The sequence below is a fragment of the Mustela erminea genome, chromosome 6 (genome assembly GCF_009829155.1).
Source record: "Mustela erminea isolate mMusErm1 chromosome 6, mMusErm1.Pri, whole genome shotgun sequence".
NCBI classification, from domain to species: Eukaryota; Metazoa; Chordata; class Mammalia; order Carnivora; family Mustelidae; genus Mustela; species Mustela erminea.
Window position 1 is genome coordinate 44,840,660 of NC_045619.1, and position 21,000 is coordinate 44,861,659.

General features: G+C 36.2%; 1 protein-coding gene across 1 annotated transcript in view; it reads right to left on the reverse strand.

Annotated features, from left to right (window-relative positions):
* Positions 1-785: 785 nt before the first annotated feature.
* The window catches only part of TRHDE (thyrotropin releasing hormone degrading enzyme), a 389,311-nt gene continuing 369,096 nt past the window's right edge, over positions 786-21,000 (reverse strand). Inside the window, exons 16-19 of the mRNA XM_032347011.1 lie at positions 13,050-13,217; positions 12,446-12,586; positions 9,901-9,982; positions 786-4,044 (exon numbers count right to left, since the gene is read on the reverse strand). Of these exons, the coding sequence (XP_032202902.1) occupies positions 3,901-4,044; positions 9,901-9,982; positions 12,446-12,586; positions 13,050-13,217 (535 nt within the window). The 3' untranslated portion in view covers positions 786-3,900. The remainder of the gene's footprint in view (positions 4,045-9,900; positions 9,983-12,445; positions 12,587-13,049; positions 13,218-21,000) is intronic.

The window sequence follows — 21,000 nt, forward strand, 5'->3', positions numbered from 1 at the left end:
TTTGTTTAATTAAATTGAATTTTGCCCTATATAATTAGCAGTGTCAAATGATAATAATCCAGCTATGATCTCTGGTAAAGGGAGGAAAAATTATTTAGGAATCCTAATATCTCATTATATAAACTTTTACCATGTCTTTAAGAGGTATATGTGGTTACCTCTTGGTCATCCTGAGAATAATTGAGCTATTTTAGGTCTTCAATTGCTCAGGGAAAAAAAAAATTCCTTAAAATTTTAATAGCCAGTGGATTTTAATTAAATACATCATTGTAAGTTTCTTCAGGAATTCCTATATTGCAGCTGCATAAACATTGCTTTTTCACAATTTAGTCTACATAACATTTTACTGAATATTATTTTCACTGATTTAGATGGAAACCATTTTATCTGTGGTCTGACCATCTGTTACTACAGTTAGAGTTTACCAGAGAAATATGTATAAAAATAAAGCATATTATCAACCATGTTAAAGTCCTATTTGAACAGTGTTCACCAAAAGATCAAAAAAGGAAACTATAATTAATGAACTATATGTTTTGTCACAATATCAGGCTGCTTATCCTGACTGAAGTGAATTGCTGATGAACATTCCATGCAGTTGTTTGACATCATGCCCATTAGAAACACAGACTTTACAAAATAATATAATTAGTGTAGACCTATTTCATCACGTGTTTTGATGCTGTTTCTGGTATTTGGAAAACCTCCAACTCGTGCAATGGATAGAGGCATTTCCAAAGTGTCTTTCTAGTTTTGTCATAGGAAGGTTCTATTGAAAAGCTAAGGTTATTGTGCCTGTTTCCCAGATAACAACTATGTAATTTTCAAGGTTCCTGTTGCTAATCCGAGCCTCAGTTTTCTCATCAGACTATCAGGGCTAATATAATTTATTATGTTAAGCATAATAAGCAATAAAATAGCATTTGTAGAAGTTTTTCACAAATGAAATGCAATTTATGAGTACGTTGTAATCTTAACCTTGTAAGCTATTACAGTTATGTTTGTAAATAGCACTGACACAAAAATCTCAGTCCTATGATATAAAGTATCTTAGAAATAATATAAATCAAAGTCAGCTAAGTTCCAATTTAAAAAAGCTCCAATTAAAATCTGGGTTATTGAAACTCAGGAATCAACCTCACATTGTAGAAATTAACCTTAGAGGTCGTACTCGACTATTTTTTAAAAACATGAAGATTTTAAGAAAAGTTTAAGGGAAAATGTGTGAAAATTGGGAAAACGTTTTATTTATAAGTTACCTGGTGTTATTTAATATTTGGTATGGTAAACAATTTAGTCCTGCCTAATTGAAACCAACTTTTGTGTTGTAATATATATATATATATTGGCAGAGTAAAGATTTAAGCCTAGATACTGAACAATTTCAACAGTTTGTTATTTCATGCATATATAGGACTTGTAAAACATACAAAGAAGAGAAAAAAGATAAAAACTCTATGTAGAAAATAGACTTTTATAACTACATTTTACAGAATATTCCAAGAGATATCATTGGTCATTTTATTATTTTGAAAATATTACTTATTTAAACAACTAAAAAACATCAAAGCCTGATATAATCTTCAACATTGGAAAGGATAAATCATTGAAAAATATGTAGAACAGAAATTCCATCTCGATGCCATTGATACTACTATACCGTTGAACAGATATTCTATGAGGTATCAAACATTGCACATAATTACACATTTAGGATTTGACATCATAGCTAAACCAGTTGTTCAAGGCCACTAAAATACTGAAAGAGGATTAAGATTATTAACAGTGGGGAGGAAAAAAAGAACTCTTAAAGGCTTTCTAACTCAAATCTGGAAATGGAGATTTCACTCAAAAAGAATGTCACAACTACAAAGAATTTTCAATAATCCATGACACAAAATAAGACATCCACCTCTAATTTTTTAATCTATTTACCTCAATTCCATGAATCCAAAGGTGATACAGTACATGTTTTGGACCTGCACTGCAGAGTGATATTTATTATTGTGATGTCTCAGAACTTGTCCCTAAAGGATTTTATATGCGATAAGTACTAGTTAAATTTCACGACTTCTGATCAGCAGAATGACTTTTAGATTTTCTACTATTACTATGTCTTACTAATACCACACAGTGTCCTTAAAATTCATGTGTTTTAATTGAATGAAGTGCTGAAAATGTTAGGTATGAGTAATAGTTATTAATTGCTAAAAAGATAAAATTCAGTTGTAGGTGATACTTGTTTGATGGATTGGGAAATTGCTCCTTTTTTCTACAGACTCAAAATAAATCTATGGCTCTGGTTTTTAAAATACCTATTTTTCCCCCAGTGCTCAGTGACTATTAGAATCTATTTCTCTCAATAATCTGCAAGAAGATTTGGAGGAGTGGAAAACCTCAGGACAATAAAAAGTGGTCCACAAACTTTTGGCTTGGGTCCAGTGGTTGTGTTGGTATTTTATAACGGCAAACTTAAAATATGTTCATTTTAGATCATCTAAGCAATGTTTGGAGAGCTGGCCTACTGGGTGAGAATACCATTTAAAAGCACTTGTGTTACATAATAGACAGCCATGGCAAGGGCTATTTAAAATTCCTAGGTAGAAGAGAGCTGTCAATGCCAAAGAAAAAGCTTTGCTCCAGGAAAATAACTGTCCTCTGAATGGATGGCACGACTGGGACCAAGGGTCATTACATGGTATCAGACCTACTTGAGGTCCCATCACTTAATGGAGGATTCGACTGACACAGACACAAAGACCAACACACACACACACACACAGAAAGTTTTTAACCCTCTGGACCACACAACATGAGATGGAAAAACAAACAAGATGGGAAAGAAACGTTTTCTCAGCACTGATAATTATTAAACGTGTACAATTGTTTTATGCAACAGGAAGTTTGACCAGAATGATGACAGAATCTGTATTTAGGATATGTTTCTGCCACTTTGGAGAATTAGAAGAGTGTTTATACATAAATTTTGCTTGAATTCACTTTCATGTAGTAGAATAGACTGTTGTTCAGGAAATAGATGGAAAAAAATCTGTAAGAGTCGAGAAATTTCGTTAGGAAATGGTGGAGAGTGGTGAGATAAATTCTTTTCAGCCTTTTCAAAGTTTGCACAAGTTTATAAAAAGAGATAAAGTTTCTTTGATTGGAAGAGATTCTTTGCAGAAGTGCAGTGTACAACATACTATATACATATAGGGCTTCCCTCTGTACATATACATATGCATACACTATCTATACGCCTTTTTAAACGTATACACGGCTTTAACTCGAAGAAAATGAGTTAGCTACACAGTCATCATTGCAAGACAAGCCAATTGCTGAAAGAAGTGATAATGATCACTTAAAGAGCTATTTCACCTCCCACATTGCCCAGGACTAAGAAGAGAATTCCTTTTCAGTTTTTCTTTCATTGCAACAATGATTGTCATAGATAATCTTTGTGCTTTTGTATAATGCCCATCCTGGATGTAACATATATACACATACGACATCAGACAGTTTAAGTAAGCATGCTGAACACAGGCAGGACCATACAACCATGCACAAAATATTCTGAATATGTTTTTCCGAACTGACGGCAACATCAGCATGCACCACTATCATATTTGGTCCTGTACAAAGAGGAATGTACAGCTGAGGCCATCATGGCTAGTGTCACTTGCAAGAGTTTTTTTAGAGAAGAACACCCAGTAGAGAAACAAAACAGAATGAATGAAACAAACCAAAAATTCCCCCAAAACCAAAATAAATAAATAAATAAAATTTTCCTCCCACACGTTAATGCTGAAAATCTGGCCATTTTCCACATAGCACATTTTCCTCATTCCGTAGAAAGCAGGTCTTCTCCCAAAATTCGGAGTTGGATTGTTTATAAGAGAGAGTTTAGTGTCTCAGAGCTTTTCCTAACCATTGGAAAAGCTCATCTTGATAAAGCATTTTCCAGCGCACATTGGCTTCCACGGTTTCCACAGCTCTCAAGAATGAGGCAGCAGCTACTCCGTCATAGTTCTTCATGAAGTTCTTCAGCTGGAAAGAAACAGTTTTGAATGGTAAATATGCATGCCTCAAGCTCCTGTCTAACGTATGTAAACAAGACTGTATGAGAAACGAAGTGCCACAGCCACCACAGAAGGCATATTTAATAGGGGAAGAAAGCTCACTAACAAAATACAATATAACAAATTGTGCCCATTAAGTGTGGTATAGTATCTCTGGAACCAGAAGGAAAAAGGAGTGGACATTACAGTTTCAAGAGCTCCAAATTCAGATTCTTGTTTCCTAAGTAAATATTAAAACAGACATATTTATCTTTTCGTAATAGGTTGACCGGACTGTGGCCAAGGCTAGTTCGAATTACGAAGCACATCAATGTTCAAATAGCCTCAAAAACTGAAGATAAGGATTAAAGCTCACTCTTTGTTGGTAGAGATCCAAATCTTCTTCATCATCCCCAAATAAGTAGCATAAGGGGTTGACACTATCTTTAGCAGCAAAGGATTACCAGATATTGGGTGGTGGGAAGAAAGTAACGATGCTGGGAAAACTGGATGATTAATGGCATTTCAGTTGCCCGAGTGACTCAGCTTAGAAAGAATGAAAGATAGTTAAATGTGGACTCATTTAGCTAGAGACTTTGAGCACTTAATTAAAATAAGTTACCATTTTAAGATATTTTGCTAATATTTTTCTGGATATAAGATTTTCTCTAGAGAGTTCACGTATTCTGGGAACGCTCAGGGATTTTGTTTCAAGAGTCTTTCTGGCAGTCTTTCTTTCTGTTCAATATGTTAAGAAACTGGCAACCAACCAACAATCTCAATGCTAATAGGCAAATGTGAAAAATCAGCTTGCAACACAGAAACATTAGTGGTGTAATTAGTGTGAGTGTGATTCATCATATGGTGGGTGCCACATGGAGGACATGCCAGGAGCAAAATGTAGTGCAGCAAGACTGACTCAGGGACAGGGGGAAGGGCATTTAAAATGGACTTCTTAATACCTTTCTGAGTTAATCTAGAAAGTGGTTCATTGGTAGCTCGGTTTGTTTATGACAGTGTTACTTTGATTACATGATACCCATCGGTTTTCTCAAAGTTTTCCTCCACTTTCCTACAAAGCCCCATGCCCCTCCACGTCATTAGCAATGGATGACTTCATCGCAGAGCTATATCCTTTATAAGACTTCAAAATCCCTATGCTTTGATAACAAACATGTAAAATATCCAACATATAGCAAAGATTTATTGATGCTACCCTGAAAATTGATTTGACATTTTACCAAATTTACACATGCTAAGAGGAAGAAGGGAAGATATGGTAATTTACTGAATGTCTTCAATATTACAGGCACCGTGCCACACACATATGCCTGTAACAGACACACATATATTAAAAGGAAGTCTAATGGAAACACTGAATCATATTTTTTAAACTTTAACTGATTAATGCAATAATTCATTGGTATTTATATGTTTGGATTCGTTCAGTCTATATTCCTATAGCAACAAGTAATACATCTATGTCTTGAATTGTTTTATTACACAAATACGTATATCACAGCATACATGTATATATCACATATGTTCATTATAGTGGTATTCTTTACATAATATATGTCAATCAGGAAAAAATTATATTTGCTGCTCTTAAAATACATTCTGCATTATTACAGGCTTTCCTCAGCAGTACTAAATATGCCAGATAGTGATAAATGACCCACTGGCAACTTTGACTCTGTACAGCATGTTCTTGGCCTCTTGATGGGAGACAGAGCAAGCGAGCCTGAACACTGGAAGTAAAACACTTAAGTCCTCCTCAAAGGTAAACTATGGGTTTGAATATGAATGTGTTATTGACACAAAGACAGTAGGTCAGATTATCTTGCAAGAGAACCATCAATAAAAAATGTAAGTGGTGGGTCTCCAGGGATTCATTTCTTAAATCACTATTTAAGTGCACTAAGTACTAGCCTCGTGAGCTCAGAGAGCCTGAGGTGACTTGAATGAATCTTGGGAGTAGCTTATTCATCAGAACACATATGGCCCACTTTCCGTGGTTGACACAAATTGATTTTATGCCCAGATTCCTCTGCAGCTCTTCTGGCAAACATGTGGTCAGAGCAGCCATCTAACAGGTCCCGGGGTGTGTGATCATAGCACCTTCCAGACCCTTTGCCTGACTATAGAGGGCACAGGGTAGACGGAAGACACTTGGCATTCCAGTTTGCTTATTTCTGCAGTTCTTTGGTAGATTTTCTGCTGTTATTAGCTTTTATTATTGTGTTTCCTAAATATTTATGCCATCTTCTGCTTTTATTTGAAAATGTTGCAAGTTTAGACATTTTTATAAAATAGCATTTAGTAAGATGTCAGAGTTGTTTGTGCTTCCTGTTCTTAGCATAAAATTTCTAGACATGTTTGTTAATTTCTCCATTAGAAGGCATTTTCACATTTAAAAAGAAACTCTGATTTTAGGGTACCCAAGACCCTAAACATCACAAAATAAATTATTTGTAGAGTAAATTGCAAAACATAATATACTCTCAGTAACCATATAAATGAATTGAATTAGCTATTGCCCTATTATGAGGTTTATATTTTCAACATTAAAACTGTAAATGGGATGTCTGTGATGCCCAGGATCTATGTTCCTCCACAACAGGGCTGCCGATGAGATTCAAGAGGCAGAAAAAGGAGCGCTGGGGAGAATTGCTCAACAGACATCAGTATGAAAAACTGGCAAAGGGCTTCTGTCGCTCCCTCAGGTTGTACTTCCATTAGTTTAAAATTAAGGAAATAACACACTGTTTCATGGAGAAATAGTTTTCAAATTCAAATAATTAGAAGGAAATTGCCAGTTTCAGGTACTAGAAGGCAGTTTTGGGGAAGGGACCTTGCAACTACTCCTATTTCTCTACTGAATGCCCCTGGGTCTGATGGGGTCATTAACACCTCAGCTGAGTTTTCAGAATTCATAAAGATGCCGGTTCCCTTTTGAACTATATATACTCTTGAAAATAAGAATATTCCCACATCCAAAGGGAGGGCATTGGGTTTTCTGCTTGTGAGATTCATTGGTTATTAGAGGATGAGTCTGGAATTTCCTCACCTGCTTTACATTAATGGGCGTGGGAGGAGGGAGTAATGAGCAATACAAAGCAAACTGCCATCCTACTTTATAACAGTGGTCCCCAATCTTAAAGACAATGATGAGATAATGAACATATGGAAAATCCTCAGAGGGCAACTATCAAACTAGAAAGTCAGCACAAGGGGAGCCTGGGTGGCTCAGTGGGTTAAGCCGCTGTCTTCGGCTCAGGTCATGATCTCAGGGTCCTGGGATCGAGTCCCGCATGGGTCTCTCTGCTCAGCAGGGAGCCTGCTTCCCTCTCTCTCTCTCTCTCTCTACCTGCCTCTCCATCTACTTGTGATTTCTCTCTGTCAAATAAATAAATAAAACCTTTAAAAAAAATAAAAAAAAAAAAGAAAGTCAGCACAAGCGGCCATGTCGGGAAGCGATTCCTAACTTATGCCACAGCCAGATAGTGTGAGGTTAGCTGCTGTGTAGATAATGGAATAAAAACCACAGTTTAGTTTCAGGTGTGAAACTGCACTTTTCATTACAAGGACATTTCAAATAACAATTAAATCAAGTGGAAAAATATTAAAAATATGTAAGAAGTAAATAAAACAAAGTGGCCAGCATATAATAAAGTCAAATAAATATCCATTTAAAAGACATTTTCCCAGGGCCTGGGTATACCTGAAACAAGGAAAGTAGGAAAGACCGACAAGAGTTTGAGGGTGAAGAAAAGGAAGCGGGAACAGAAGTGAGGCAGCAAGAAAGGAGGCAAAGGCAGAGAATACTGGGAAGAAGACAGGAGAAGGTGTTCACTTCAGTGGCTTCATAGGTTGTGACTAAATGAGTCTTTTACTCACTGATTATTGAATGTAAAATCAAGAAATTAAAAGTACTTCATTTAAATACAGAGAAAATTGGAAGCAATCATTCATTTAATTGTTCTTTCATTGTTTCATATGGATATGAAAGGAGTCCTTCCCATTTAGCTTCCTTCATTAAAAAAATTTAGTAAAACATTGGGCTGGGGCTTTCAGAACCAAATCCTTTAGGGTTGGGAACACACAGCAGGGGTAAAAATTGAATTTCAAATCATTACAATCAGAGACTTAGCTTAGCTTAGCTCGTCACATGCAAGAATCCAAGTCAGTACATGCGGGATGGTCATACAACACCGGCACTATTAGAAGATGTTAAGGGTGGTGCCAGGGTGATGCTTCTAGGGAAATGCTGCTGGATATGTTTAGCTCCGGGTCACAGCCCAGATATCCGATGAGTGAGAATCGAGGAAGCCATGATTGTCAAAGCCAAATCTCAGCTATACTTTGTAACGGAGTAAAGCAGCAGAAAAAAAGTAGATGGTTGAAGCCCAGCTCATCAGAATCCTTTAAAAGGACCTATGGGTGCCTGGGTGGCTCAGTAGGTTAAAGCCTCTGCGTTTGGCTCAGGTCATGATCCCAGGGTCCTGGGATCGAGCCCCACATCGGACTCTCTGCTCAGCAGGGAGCCTGCTTTCCCCTCTCTCTCTCTGTCTCCCTCTCTGCCTACTTGTGATCTCTGTCAAATAAATATATAAAATCTTAAAAAAAAAAATTGTATCGGGATGCCTGGGTGGCTCAGTTGGTTAAGCGACTGCCTTCAGCTCAGGTCATGATCCTAGAGTCCCAAATCAGGCTCCCTGCTCAGCAGGGAATCTGCTTCTCCCTCTGACCTTCCCACTTCTCATGCTCTCTCTCTCTCATTCTCTCTCTCTCAAATAAATAAAATCTTTAAAAAAATTTTTTTTAAAGTATCTATATGTTTTTCCTCCCTCCTACATACTTATCCCTCCCCATTTCATACCCTCTCTTCTACAAATGTAAGTTAAAGATTAGGGGGGAAAAAAAAAGCTGGTTTAAATTTCCAGAGAAATAAACCAGGAAAAAAAAAAAAAGAAACATTAGATATACTCTAAACTGGACACTAGTCCTTAAAGAATTGTTCATTTTCTTTAATGAAATTCATGTATGATTAAATCAAGCAGAATTTTCAACAAACTATTAATCTCAATATATATTGCCAGATATATCCTCTTTCATACACTGAATTCATTCCACTGAACAGACTAGATAGCACGAAGCTTTATAATCACACCTGGTGATCCACACCCTGTAATCTGCCTGAACATGAAGCAGGGAGACTCAAGTTCTATATCTTAACACAATCCTTGATCCTTTGTACCCTAATGCTGAGTCATTGTGACAGGATGGTTCTGTTATTTCTAGGATCCCAACCTGGGTTCACATCATCAGCCCAGGAGCAGCGGATTGGATCAAAGATACTGGGAGTGGATTTGGAGTCCTGGAGTTTGAGAATCATTATATTCAAACACCTCTCGAAGGCATTTTATGTCTGTCTGTTCTTAGATTGTATTTACTTATTTGATAAAGAGAAAGCTAACATTCACATGTGCAGGGGCACAGAGGGATGGGCAGAGGGGGGAGAAAGAGGAACAAGTAGACTCTGCACTGGGTGCATAGAGCCCCAAGAGGGGATCTCAAAACTCTGAGATCATGACCCGAGCTCAAACCAAGAGTCAGATTCTCAACCGACTGAGCCACCCAGGTGCCCCCCCCGAAGACATTTCATGTTTAATACAATAGAAATACCTTTGCAAATAATGAATTAAGTCAAGTCTTCAGCATGAACGTGTGTTTTTTAAAGAAATAGATAGGAGCCTGTCAGAAAAAAAGTGGTTAAAAGAAATGTATAATTTTATATATTTATAAAAGAAAATCATTAGAACTCCTATATTAAAATATTTACCTCTTTGAGTTCACCTTCGGTATTAAGAAATTCTGTAACTCCACTAATGAGTTTGGAATTCATAAATAATGCCTCTCCATACCTAGAAAGATTTAAAAAAAAAAGGCTTGATGTTATATAAGCAATAATTTAAGAAATCCTACTCTTCAGATTTTTTTTTTTTTTTTAAGAATCCTTTTCAAGGGCTCCATTTGACCAATGTTATCTTATTGCCATTAAGATCTCAGACCATTTCAAGGTCATTTCTCCAGGGAGCCAGGGAGGTGCAAAGAGCTGTGACTGCAGAATAATATCAGATGCCACCTGATTTGGCTCTAAATGTTTCAGGGAGGTCTATGTTGTAGTACATTTAAAAAAAAAAAAAAAAAAAAAGGACTCCTCTAAAATTAGATTTAGGAATTATTGTTATATTTTCAATCTAAGGCCTGAGGAAGAAATATTTTAAAACTTTCAACTTTAAAGCAACCTAGTTCACTATAAGAAAAAAAAAAAAAAGGAAATCCCAACAAAAGAAAGAGGAGTATAAGAAAAACAGTATGTCACACAGCTCCTTTGGTCTAGTCAGTCACAATTGACATTAGCATTCTCCTTTTTCATGCTTAGAAACTGAGCCATATTTCTTTGAAATGCTTCCCAAATATTAGTATGTTTTCATGTAGACATTAAATTGAAGTATTTAGTTGTTCACCTGTTGCATAATCCTTGTGCCACAGACATAAATTCTTGACTCATGACCCACAGTAAGGAGCAGTTTGTATTGGTGAGTTGGAAAGGTTTCTCATTTTATTGATTTATCTCTGTTGTGCTAAGGATACCTATCACAGACTACCATACTCTCAGAATTAAGATTAAAAAGATTCTGAGGTTTTGGAAGCAAAGGCTCAGCCCCCATTATAAGAGGTTTTCTAATGCTTCCCTTACAGCATTGTGGCACCTTTCTTTTAGGACTTGTTAAATTGACAATATCTCAGGCCTAATTGTCATACATGACCAGGGGGTATCTGTAGTTTTCCAAGTGTCTGGCTTGAGCAATTGGTGGATGGCCATAATATTTACTGAGGAAAGGAAGACAAGAGGATAATGATAGGTTTAGCTTTGCAGGTACACCTCAGTAGGGGGGCCAAACAAGCAACTGCCTATCATAGAGTGAAGCTTAGACAAAATGTTTGAGTAAGAGATCTAGAGCAATTGAAACCATTGGAATAGATGGCAATTAAAAGCAGGGACAATCTGCAAAAGATAGAGTACCTTGGACAGCACTTCCATGAACTCCAGTGTTTAAGGACTGCTAGAGCAGTAGAAGCCAATGAAGAAGACAGTTCTATTTGTCAAGATTTTAAACATTTCCAAATCTCAACCTTTTTAGCTTTTGGTTAGAGACCATGGACTCTCAAGTGTACAAAATAAGCACAGTAGGAACCAAACATTTTTTGGTTGGGACTGAACTATACATGCCCACTCTGCTGAGCCCTGATAGATAAAACCACTCCCTACACAGGCTGTGTATTGGCAGATATTTGACACTTTTTAAAGTGAAATGTTCCTATATATTAATTTCACCTTGTATCTGACTATTCACTATATTATGGTACATGAGAGCAAAGTAAGTTCTAATCTTCCAATCATTCCAATTTCTGAGCTGCAAATACAAGAAAGCTAATGTGTCTTCTAGGAATATCAGCACTTTCTGATGAAATATTTGTAGATAGAGTTGTGTTTTAACAGGACACATCCATTCAAATGGAACCCTTTATACAAGGGCAACTGAGAAAGAAAGGTCTATGTACCTTAAAAACATGAAGTTTACACACCAATTTTTAATAGACAGAACAAGAGGTCTGCTCACTTTTTGGGGACATTTAAGTTTGAGAGCATGTAACATCTACATGCCCTATAATAAATTAAATTTTAAAATGCCATAGAGATTATCAGAGTAATAAATCAACATTTATTATAATATATTTAAATACATAATGAAACATTTTCTTAAATTGAGGCTGAAAAAGTCTCACCATGAAACAAGATGTCTCAGGAATGAATTCTATTGAAACTAGGATTATACAATGATTCAAATGTTCCTTCTCTATATCTTGGTTTTATTTCAGGTGTTTTATGATATTCACATATAAAGAAAATTTAAAAACAATTCTTGCAGAGGTTAAATTTTCTTGTTATGTAGTATAAAAATTATATCTGATTTATAAATCATTTTTTCTATAACACATTCAGAATACAGTTGTATGATACTTCTTCAACCTTAGACAACTTAATAGATTTTCCACAAACGTTGTACTGCTAAACATTTTTACTCTCACATTTCCATATATAATCATAGTCTTTAATCTTTATTACATGAATAATATTATAGAATCATTAAAATAATTCTGAGTTTCACAGGAGTGGCAACACTCAACTTGGCTGACTATTTTAAAATCCAATTCTATTATCTGGACCTTAGTTTTAACACAAAAAGTTGGGTCTTTATCTCTACTATGTCACCTTTAATTTATTCATTCAGGTTTGAATGACTGAACTCTTATTCTACCTGGTATTTAATATCTTCCATTTATCTCTGAAAAACTTCCAGGCAAGGTCTCGGCCATGTGGATTTCGAGCGACATGGATTATCACATCAATTGCATCTTGATCTAACACCACCTCAGAATTCAGTGATAGATTCAGAAGCCTTTAAGGATAGAATTGTAGAAAAGCTTTTAGCCCAATAACTTAAAAATTTTTTATAAAATTACAAAATATACATGCATTAATTTGTCATATTCTTTAGAAGAACAATCCTGTGTAAACTACCAATACAACTTATCAACAGAACAATTTTCTGTTTTTAAAGGGGGGAAGAGCAAATTCATAGCATTTTAATTAGCTCATTAATTAAATTTAAAAAAATCTTGCTGGTGAAGAAATCACAAGTTTGTTCTGATGCTATCAACTTACTTAAAAATCTTTATAGTGAGAAACAAAGGTGTTTCTTTCAATTCAATTAGCATTAGTCATGTCAACACAGCAGTTTTCTTTAGCTATATCCTAGCGTAACTAGCTTATATTCAAGGAAATAAAATCAAGTTCGGTGTACTTTGATTAACTGAGAGTACTCTCATTACACAAAAAATTTAGAAAATTAATTGACTCACCTATTTAATAAGTTCCTGTCATCACTGCAAGTTAAGGCTTCCAATAATATTTTCTTCTCAGAAACCGCTGTAGTGGAGTGGAATTTCATCCATATGAATTCCCAGACATCCTCATCTAGTAGTGAAACTCCTGTACAGTAGACGATGTCTCTAACATTTAGTGGTATTCTAAAGAAGCAACCCATGGTGGTTTTCTGTTAATTAAATGCTTCATAGCATTGAAACTAAAGACAGATGTTGCTTTATTACAGTCAGTTTTTAAAAAGATGATTTTGTTAATCAGATTTTACCTGAAAGAGAATAATACTATATAGTAACAAGATTTTAAAAATTGGCAATTGAACGATGCAAAATCATGTATTTTGAATGCAAGTTTTGTTTCTATTCTTAAAACTATGTTTAAACCAAAGTCACAGGGTGCCTGGTGGCTCAGTGGGCTAAATGTCTGCCTTAGGCTCAGGTCATGGTCTCAGGTGCTAGGATCCAGCCTGGCCTCAGGCTCCCTGCTCAGAGGGGAGCCTGCTTCTCCCTTTCCCTCTGCCACTCCCCCTGCTTGTGATCTCTCTCTCTCTCTCTCTCTCTGTCAAATAAATAAATAAAACCTTAAAAAGGGTCAGAATATAAAGGCTTAAAGAAACAATGCAAGCAGGATGCCTATAGTTCTACCAACATTAATACACTTATCAAAGATTTTGCTTTCATAACTGGTAGACCCAAGAATGGCAAGAAAGCACAGGTTGAAGAGACTAATTTGAATAAACAAACATTTCTCCTAAAATCATGGACAGGTGTCCCTAAAATTATTTTTCACAAATAGGCCTTCACATTGCAGAACCTAGAAGATTACTGATAGAGATAATAAACAGATAAAACATAAAATAATAAATTTTGAGAAAAAAAATGTCTTTTTCCCTACATTTACAAAAGTGACTATAAAAACAGGCTAAATTTTGACTTGGACTCCAAAATAAATATTATGGTGGGAAAGTGTGAGTGGATTTAATTACTCTTGACTATTTATAACTTATAAAAGCTCATGTTTACTCACCATAGCAATTTTCTACTAAATATTGTCCTCTCGAGTCTCAGTATATATCCCACATTTTAAAAAACTGACTTCTCTGAAAGAAGACTAGAATGCTTACAAAAAGTCAAAAAAATACATTCTGCTTTGTGTCATATTCAGTGAACCACTATTTAATTTTCTCACTTGTAACTTGAATGTGGGTGATAACAGGTGTTTTTTTCTGGACAGCAAGATAAAACCCTCTCTTCTAAAGATTTAGGACCTTGACTGATGGTTAAAACACTGCTATGGTTGAAGGGCTATTTAGAAAACAGGAGGAAGTATCTGAATGACCACCGGGAATATGCTTCATCTGGCTCTGTTAAGCAGCTATAGAGGACAGAGGACACTCAAAATATAGACCACTGGGCTTCAGGATACCACATGCTGAGATTTGCTAGAAGAATCGTACAAAATTAATTGTTCCCAGAAATGCCTAAAACTATATTATTCTGTCTCTTCCTAGAAGTAAGTGATCTGGAGTGTTTGGACAAAAGTTACTTTAAACTTGCTGACTAAAGCCTTTTGTCTTTGCGGTATTAGATGACAAGCACTCTGCTTGTTTTGTTTTCAACAAAAGAACACAGCATCAGCCCAGAGCTTCAGAAAACCAGCCCAGAGCTTCAGAAAACATTGCTGCCATGTTTAATCATGGTAGATGCAATACAGGATTACAAATACGCCTCCATCTTTAGTAATGATAAGAAAATTAAGAAACTTAGTTTTTCTCTAAATCAACGGCTAGAAAGGAGGATGAGTCTTTTCTTTCGAATATAGGCTACAGAGCAAAACACTGTATAATTGTTATGACTTTAGCCAAGCAATCAACAAAAAAATTTGCAAGAAAAAACAATAAAATGTCTACTGAAATCATCAGCTCATCAATCAATGTATATTTTCCTTTTTTTCTCAGTGTACATTTTCTTAATATTAGCTCTAATAGAGAGTCATTAAGTTATTAATGTATTAAAGAGAATATAGGGATAGAGTCCATTGAATTAAGTTTGTTACTGCCTATGAAATGCATTTCCAATATCAATGGTTTCCAATAGAAAAAGCATACAGAAATAAGGAAAATGCAAAAACAATAAAAGAAAAGAAAGAAAAGAAACCCACCAGATATCAAACTATATTCCTTAGAAATAACTTGACTGCCATATATCATAGTCACTAGCAATAGTCCATACTTCATTATTCAGTAGATGCTGTTGGCTGATGCAGAACTAAGAGGCGCATACAAATGAATAAAGGGACTGTCCCTCCAAAGCCCTGGGCACTGGCTGGAGGAGCACAAGAGGTAGAAAATAACACCTCTGGGCAATACCATGTTTCAGGTTACACATTTTATTTAGTCTATATAATAATATCATGATGTCTGCCTTATACATTTCTTTTTGCAAGTGAGGGGACTCTGTTCTGAGAGAGGATATTTTGCTCTATCACCACGATATAGTAAACTGAGATCCAAGATAATCTGTACAAGACAGTCTTTCCCATTTTTATCAGCTTCAAGATGGCTAATAACAACAAAAGTATGATACGTTGGCTTTTGTTTTGTTTTGTAAGATTTTACTTATTTATTTGACAGAGATCTCAAGTAGGCAGAGAGGCAGGCGGGGGGTGGAGAGGGGAAGCAGGCTCCCGCTGAGCAGAGAGCCCGATGCACGGCTCAATCCCAGGACCCTGGGATCATGACCTGAGCCGAAGGCAGAGGCTTAACCCACTGAGCTACCCAGGTGCCCCTGATACGTTGTTTTTTATTAGTAGCAGTAGTCAGAGTAAAATGGACGCATCCAACCTATCATTTTCTCAGTGCTGAACTGGCCTGGCCATAGGGTCGCCGCTAGTCTTTTTTTTTTTTTTAAGTTAATTTTCTAATACACAGTTTAATCAGTCGTCTTTGAGAAATATGTAATGTTGGTGAGACCAGATTTCCAACAATAAGTATCCTCAGTGCTCCCCAGCACTGAACTGATACTTGTTAAAATGCCGCCTCTGGGCCAGCATAAGGACAGAGGCTAGCGGTGTACTGAAGGAACTGCTCTATGGCAATCTGGCCATACACACAGCAAGAAGAAAAAAAAGTCTTAAAAGGGCACTCAGCAATAAAGTGCTGGATAAAATGACAGAGAGACCACCCTGAAGGAATCTAGCAGAAGTTATCCCAGGCAAAGGAGGCCTTTAAACTCAAAGTTGACTGCCCAGAATAGGGGCTGATTCTGCATCTCAAGCTGCAGTGTCAAACCCAAAGAAAAACCCCATAATTTGGATTTGCTCTGCCAGAAGCTGCAGGTCAACTTGCAGGCTTTCCAGCAGCTGGCCCTCTGTGCACAGCAGATGAATCAAATTTGGTTACTAGAAAAATGAGACACACATATGTTTACATATTTAATTTCAATCCTGTGGATCGTCCATTGAAAAACAGCCCTCAGTCTCGTCTGCAAATCCCCAAACTCTCAGGAAAGAAATGACTCTATTAGCAGATGCCATGAGTTCGCGCTGCTTCCGGTTTACAGGTCTCCTTCCAAGAGCAAGGACAGAGCTGATTAACCAGAGAATACCGTCCGGATTTTTCGAGCATCTCTTCCCATGGCATCCACTCCTCAACTTCCTTACCCACCCACCAGCTAAGGAGTCAGTGGATAGTTCACAACATTATTGTACTCGTTGCTGAAAATAAAACAAGACTGGTGAGCACTGACTTTGCTAAGGGCCTTGGTTCCCGATGATTTCCATTGTTAATGAAGCCCCTTTTGTTGCTAAATTTGTAAAGATGTTCTAATAACATTTTAGCAAAATGATTGCTCTGGGGACAGTTTAAGATCTCTTTGTATAAACCAAAGTCATTAGAAACAAATGAAAAAGCTCATTTGTTGGGAAAGCATGAGCTGAAAACCCCACAGAACCCAGAGTTATGAGCAGTACAAATGAGTTTTGTGAGATTCTTGATACAGGATAACAGGGAGAAGGGCCCCTTCTTACGGACATGGAAATTGTTTATAAGAATGTGAATATCCCACGGTCATTTCTTTTAAACTTCCGCCTCAGAAATAAATCTTTTAATGGAATTTTATTATCTGAGAAGGAAATGTGCTTATATTTCTCCATGTGTAGTAGTATCCATATACAGGACGAGGAAGCTAGTCTCTCCCAGCGGTCTTCATAGGAGATGATTGGAGGAGAGCTTAGCCAAAAGGAAGTGTCTTGATCTTCTTGAGGGTCTAACGCTGCAGAAAATTATACCTAATTAGTGTAACTTGTACTGTAGCTTCTACTCTATTCTCATTTTATTTATTTATTTTTAAAGATTTTATTTATTTATTTGACAGAGAGAGATCACAAGTAGGCAGAGAGGCAGGCAGAGAGAGGAGGAAGCAGGCTCCCCGCTGAGCAGAGAGCCTGATGCAGGACTCGATCCCAGCACCCTGGGATCATGACCTGAGCCGAAGGCAGCGGCTTAACCCACTGAGCCACCCAGGTGCCCCTCTATTCTCATTTTAAACAGGACCATGACAAAGTTGATTGGTTTGGTGAAAGTTTTAAAAGCATAGCAATATCATCTTGAAATAATTTATTTTGTATTTTGGTGATATGTTAAACCTTTTTTTACTTTACCAAAAGCAGATGCATGACAATGAGACTTTGGGGTAGAGGTTAAAAACATTTAGTAGGTGGAAAAATAGAGCAATTTTTTTTAATTTAGAAAAATTTAGAATTTTTTTTTTTTTTACTGAGTTAAATAATGATGGTGGAATGGGACTAGTATCTTGAATCTCAGTAAAATGATATTTTAGTTTTAAATGGAAATCTGTGAAGTAGGTTGAGAAATTCATAAAAATAATTAGACAAATTTCTGAAGATTTTGCTATAAAAGTTTTCTTTGTTAAAAGTGTTTTTTAAGGTAAAATACCAGGACACATCTAAAATAACAATCAGGGACTGGTTTAAGATAGAAATAGCAACAGAGAATGAGATGTCATAGATTAATATTTAATGATATGATAAAATACATTATTTAATATATGAAATATATTATTAAGGATGAATATAACAGATACATAATACCACTATATTAAGTGAAAAAAAATAATGTTTATGTTAGAAAGAAAGACTAAAAGAAAAAAACCAAGAAAATATTAACATTTGCCTCTGAGTTGAGGGATTACAGTTAACTAGTCTTTCTTTTTGTAATGCATATATTTTGAATTTAATCATTAAATAAATTTGAAAATAAATTTGGAAATAAGATAAGTGAAGTATAATTACATTTATAAAGACAAAATTCTATTACTATTAGAGTAAAACATATTCCAATATAGAAAAATGCTATTGAATAATATGTAGAAACAATTCTGATGATTCAGTTAAAATATCTCCCAAAGGAAATTATACAGGCCAAAGGGAAAAAAAAATCGTACTATTTTAAAATATAAATTTTCATGCTTAATCATGATAGGGGTCTATTTTTAAGCAGGTTCTCAGTAGACCTAATTTGGCCAATAACTGCCTCTAGGACCAGGCAAGTCAAGGTCATTGCTTTGGGCTTCATTTTTCATCCTAATTGGACAGGGCTAACATACATGAGTTCTAAAGTCCCTTCCTGTTCTGTTAGTATAAGATTCTTTTCATTAGTGATTGTATTAACATTGAAATGCAGATTTAATTATTTTCAAAGACAATGAAAAAAGTTTCTTAAATCACTAGCTTCTCAAAGAGCGCCTGTTTCTGTCAGTGGCACTACACATTAATCTAGTGTGTGGCCTACTATTTAATTAACTTTAATTAATTTGCAGTTAATTCATTCATTTGAAAGATCCCTTGCCTAGTCTAAAAGTTAAAAGACAGCTTTGGTTGCGGCTTCCTCATCAATACTCTAGGTCTTGTTTGACCTTATAAGTATTAGTACCGTTATTTCTTTCAGGGTAATCATTGACATTAAAATATCAGACTGAAAAATAACCTGCATTTACAAAGTTTGACCCTGGTCATAGTACCCCCCAAGGCCACCTTTCATTCTATCTCCATTCCTTTGTCCCTTAGCTGCTCCCAAGAAGCTGTGTGGAATAAAAACTTAAAGCTGTTTCGAAAGAACATGTGACTTTTTGCATCTGAGGATCAATTTCCTCATCTGGAAAATGGGGAAAACCATTCTTTTGAGGTTTTTTCCAATGATTAAGTGAAATCATGTTTATCAAGGGTGTAGCGCAGTGCCCAGTACATATCTGGAGCTCAGTATGGACGTTATCTAAATGCCTCGCATAGCCAAGTGCTGGGTACACAGAAAATTGTCTCAATTTGTTGTAATGACATTCCTCCTCATTATTTTTATTATTACTATTACTAGTAGTATGAAGGAGCAAACAAATCTTTCCCAAAAGTGTACAGGACTCAAAAGAAAGCAGAAATAAAGTTTTCAGACAATCTCACCACAAGTGAATGAGAAATTATAAAAATCATGACTGACAATACATTAAGGCATTATGATAAAACATAGTTTTATAATCCTACCTAATTTCACCAGTATGCTTGTCAATCAAACGCCCACCAAACTCATAAAAAATCTGGCACCCGGAAGAGTATTGTTTTATAGTATCTCTACAAGGCCCCTAGCAAGAATCCCCCGTGCACGGTGCATCGGTGACTGGTGGAAAGAACATGAGGCCACAGGGCTGTGGGCCAGACACCTGTGGGGCAGCAGCTGAGGCTGCTCTGTTTCCAGAAGCTTCTCTCACTTGTGACCATACAGCGCCTGCTCATTCCCACTGAGACTTGAACATAACAAAAGGAATACTAAAACCCCGGAATGAAGGAAAAAGCAGTTCAAAACTAGACTTTGTGGCCCTTTGGACCTCAAAAAATAGAGGTGGATAAACCAAGTGGATAACAGACCAGCTATATTTAAAATTGTTGTGTTTTGAGATGTTCAATACCTCTTTAGGTTTGAATTTTGCATATTTGCAAAGAGGCATATGCTGCTCTTTCCATATGAAAGGAAACAAGATTGCTGAAGGGGGGCTCATCTTAATTGCTACTATCTGGAGATTATCAAAAGACTATATTTTAAGATAACAGTACTCCTTTAAGTGGCTTTTATAATTAAAATAATTGTACTTTAAAAGAGACTTTCACGGGGCACCTGGGTGGCTCAGTGGGTTAAAGCCTCTGCCTTCGGCTCAGGTCATGGTCCCAGGGTCCTGGGATCGAGCCCCGCATCGGGCTCTCTGCTCAGCAGGGAGCCTGCTTTCCTCTCTCTCTCTGCCTGCCTCTCTGACTACTTGTGATCTCTGTCTGTCAAATAAATAAATAAAAATATTTAAAAAAAAAAAAAAAAGAGACTTTCACTTTCTTTAACCTGAAATAATATACAGGACATTACATTTTAAACTTTTAAGTCCCATATATAAAATAGCTATTATTTCTACTGGGTAGGAAAGAAGAGAGATGGTGAGTGTAAATATTTAGGCTATAAGACCACTCTATAAAATATAATTGCTAAGGCACAAAAATGTAAGAACTCAGGTGGCCCAGACAACATTACCAAAAGAGGATAAAAAGACGGAGACATCAAAGAAAAGGTAGAAAAAAGAACACAAGTGAGAAATGTACAGAGAGGCCCAAACATTCAGCATGATGATGACAAAGACAGGCAATGACAAAGAGCTACAAAAAGGTAAAAGAAAAAAAAAAGGCAAACAATTAGAGAATAGAGAATTCGTGACTTGACTTGTTTAAACTGTTTCTTTGTCCTGGACTGTAACCACTCCACTGAAAAGCCTAGAACATTGTTACTTAACATTTCACAACTCAGAACCCTTATGACATCCAGAATCAATTATACCCGTGAGAGCTCAAAAAAAATCAAACTGCTTTATAACAAAAGTAGAA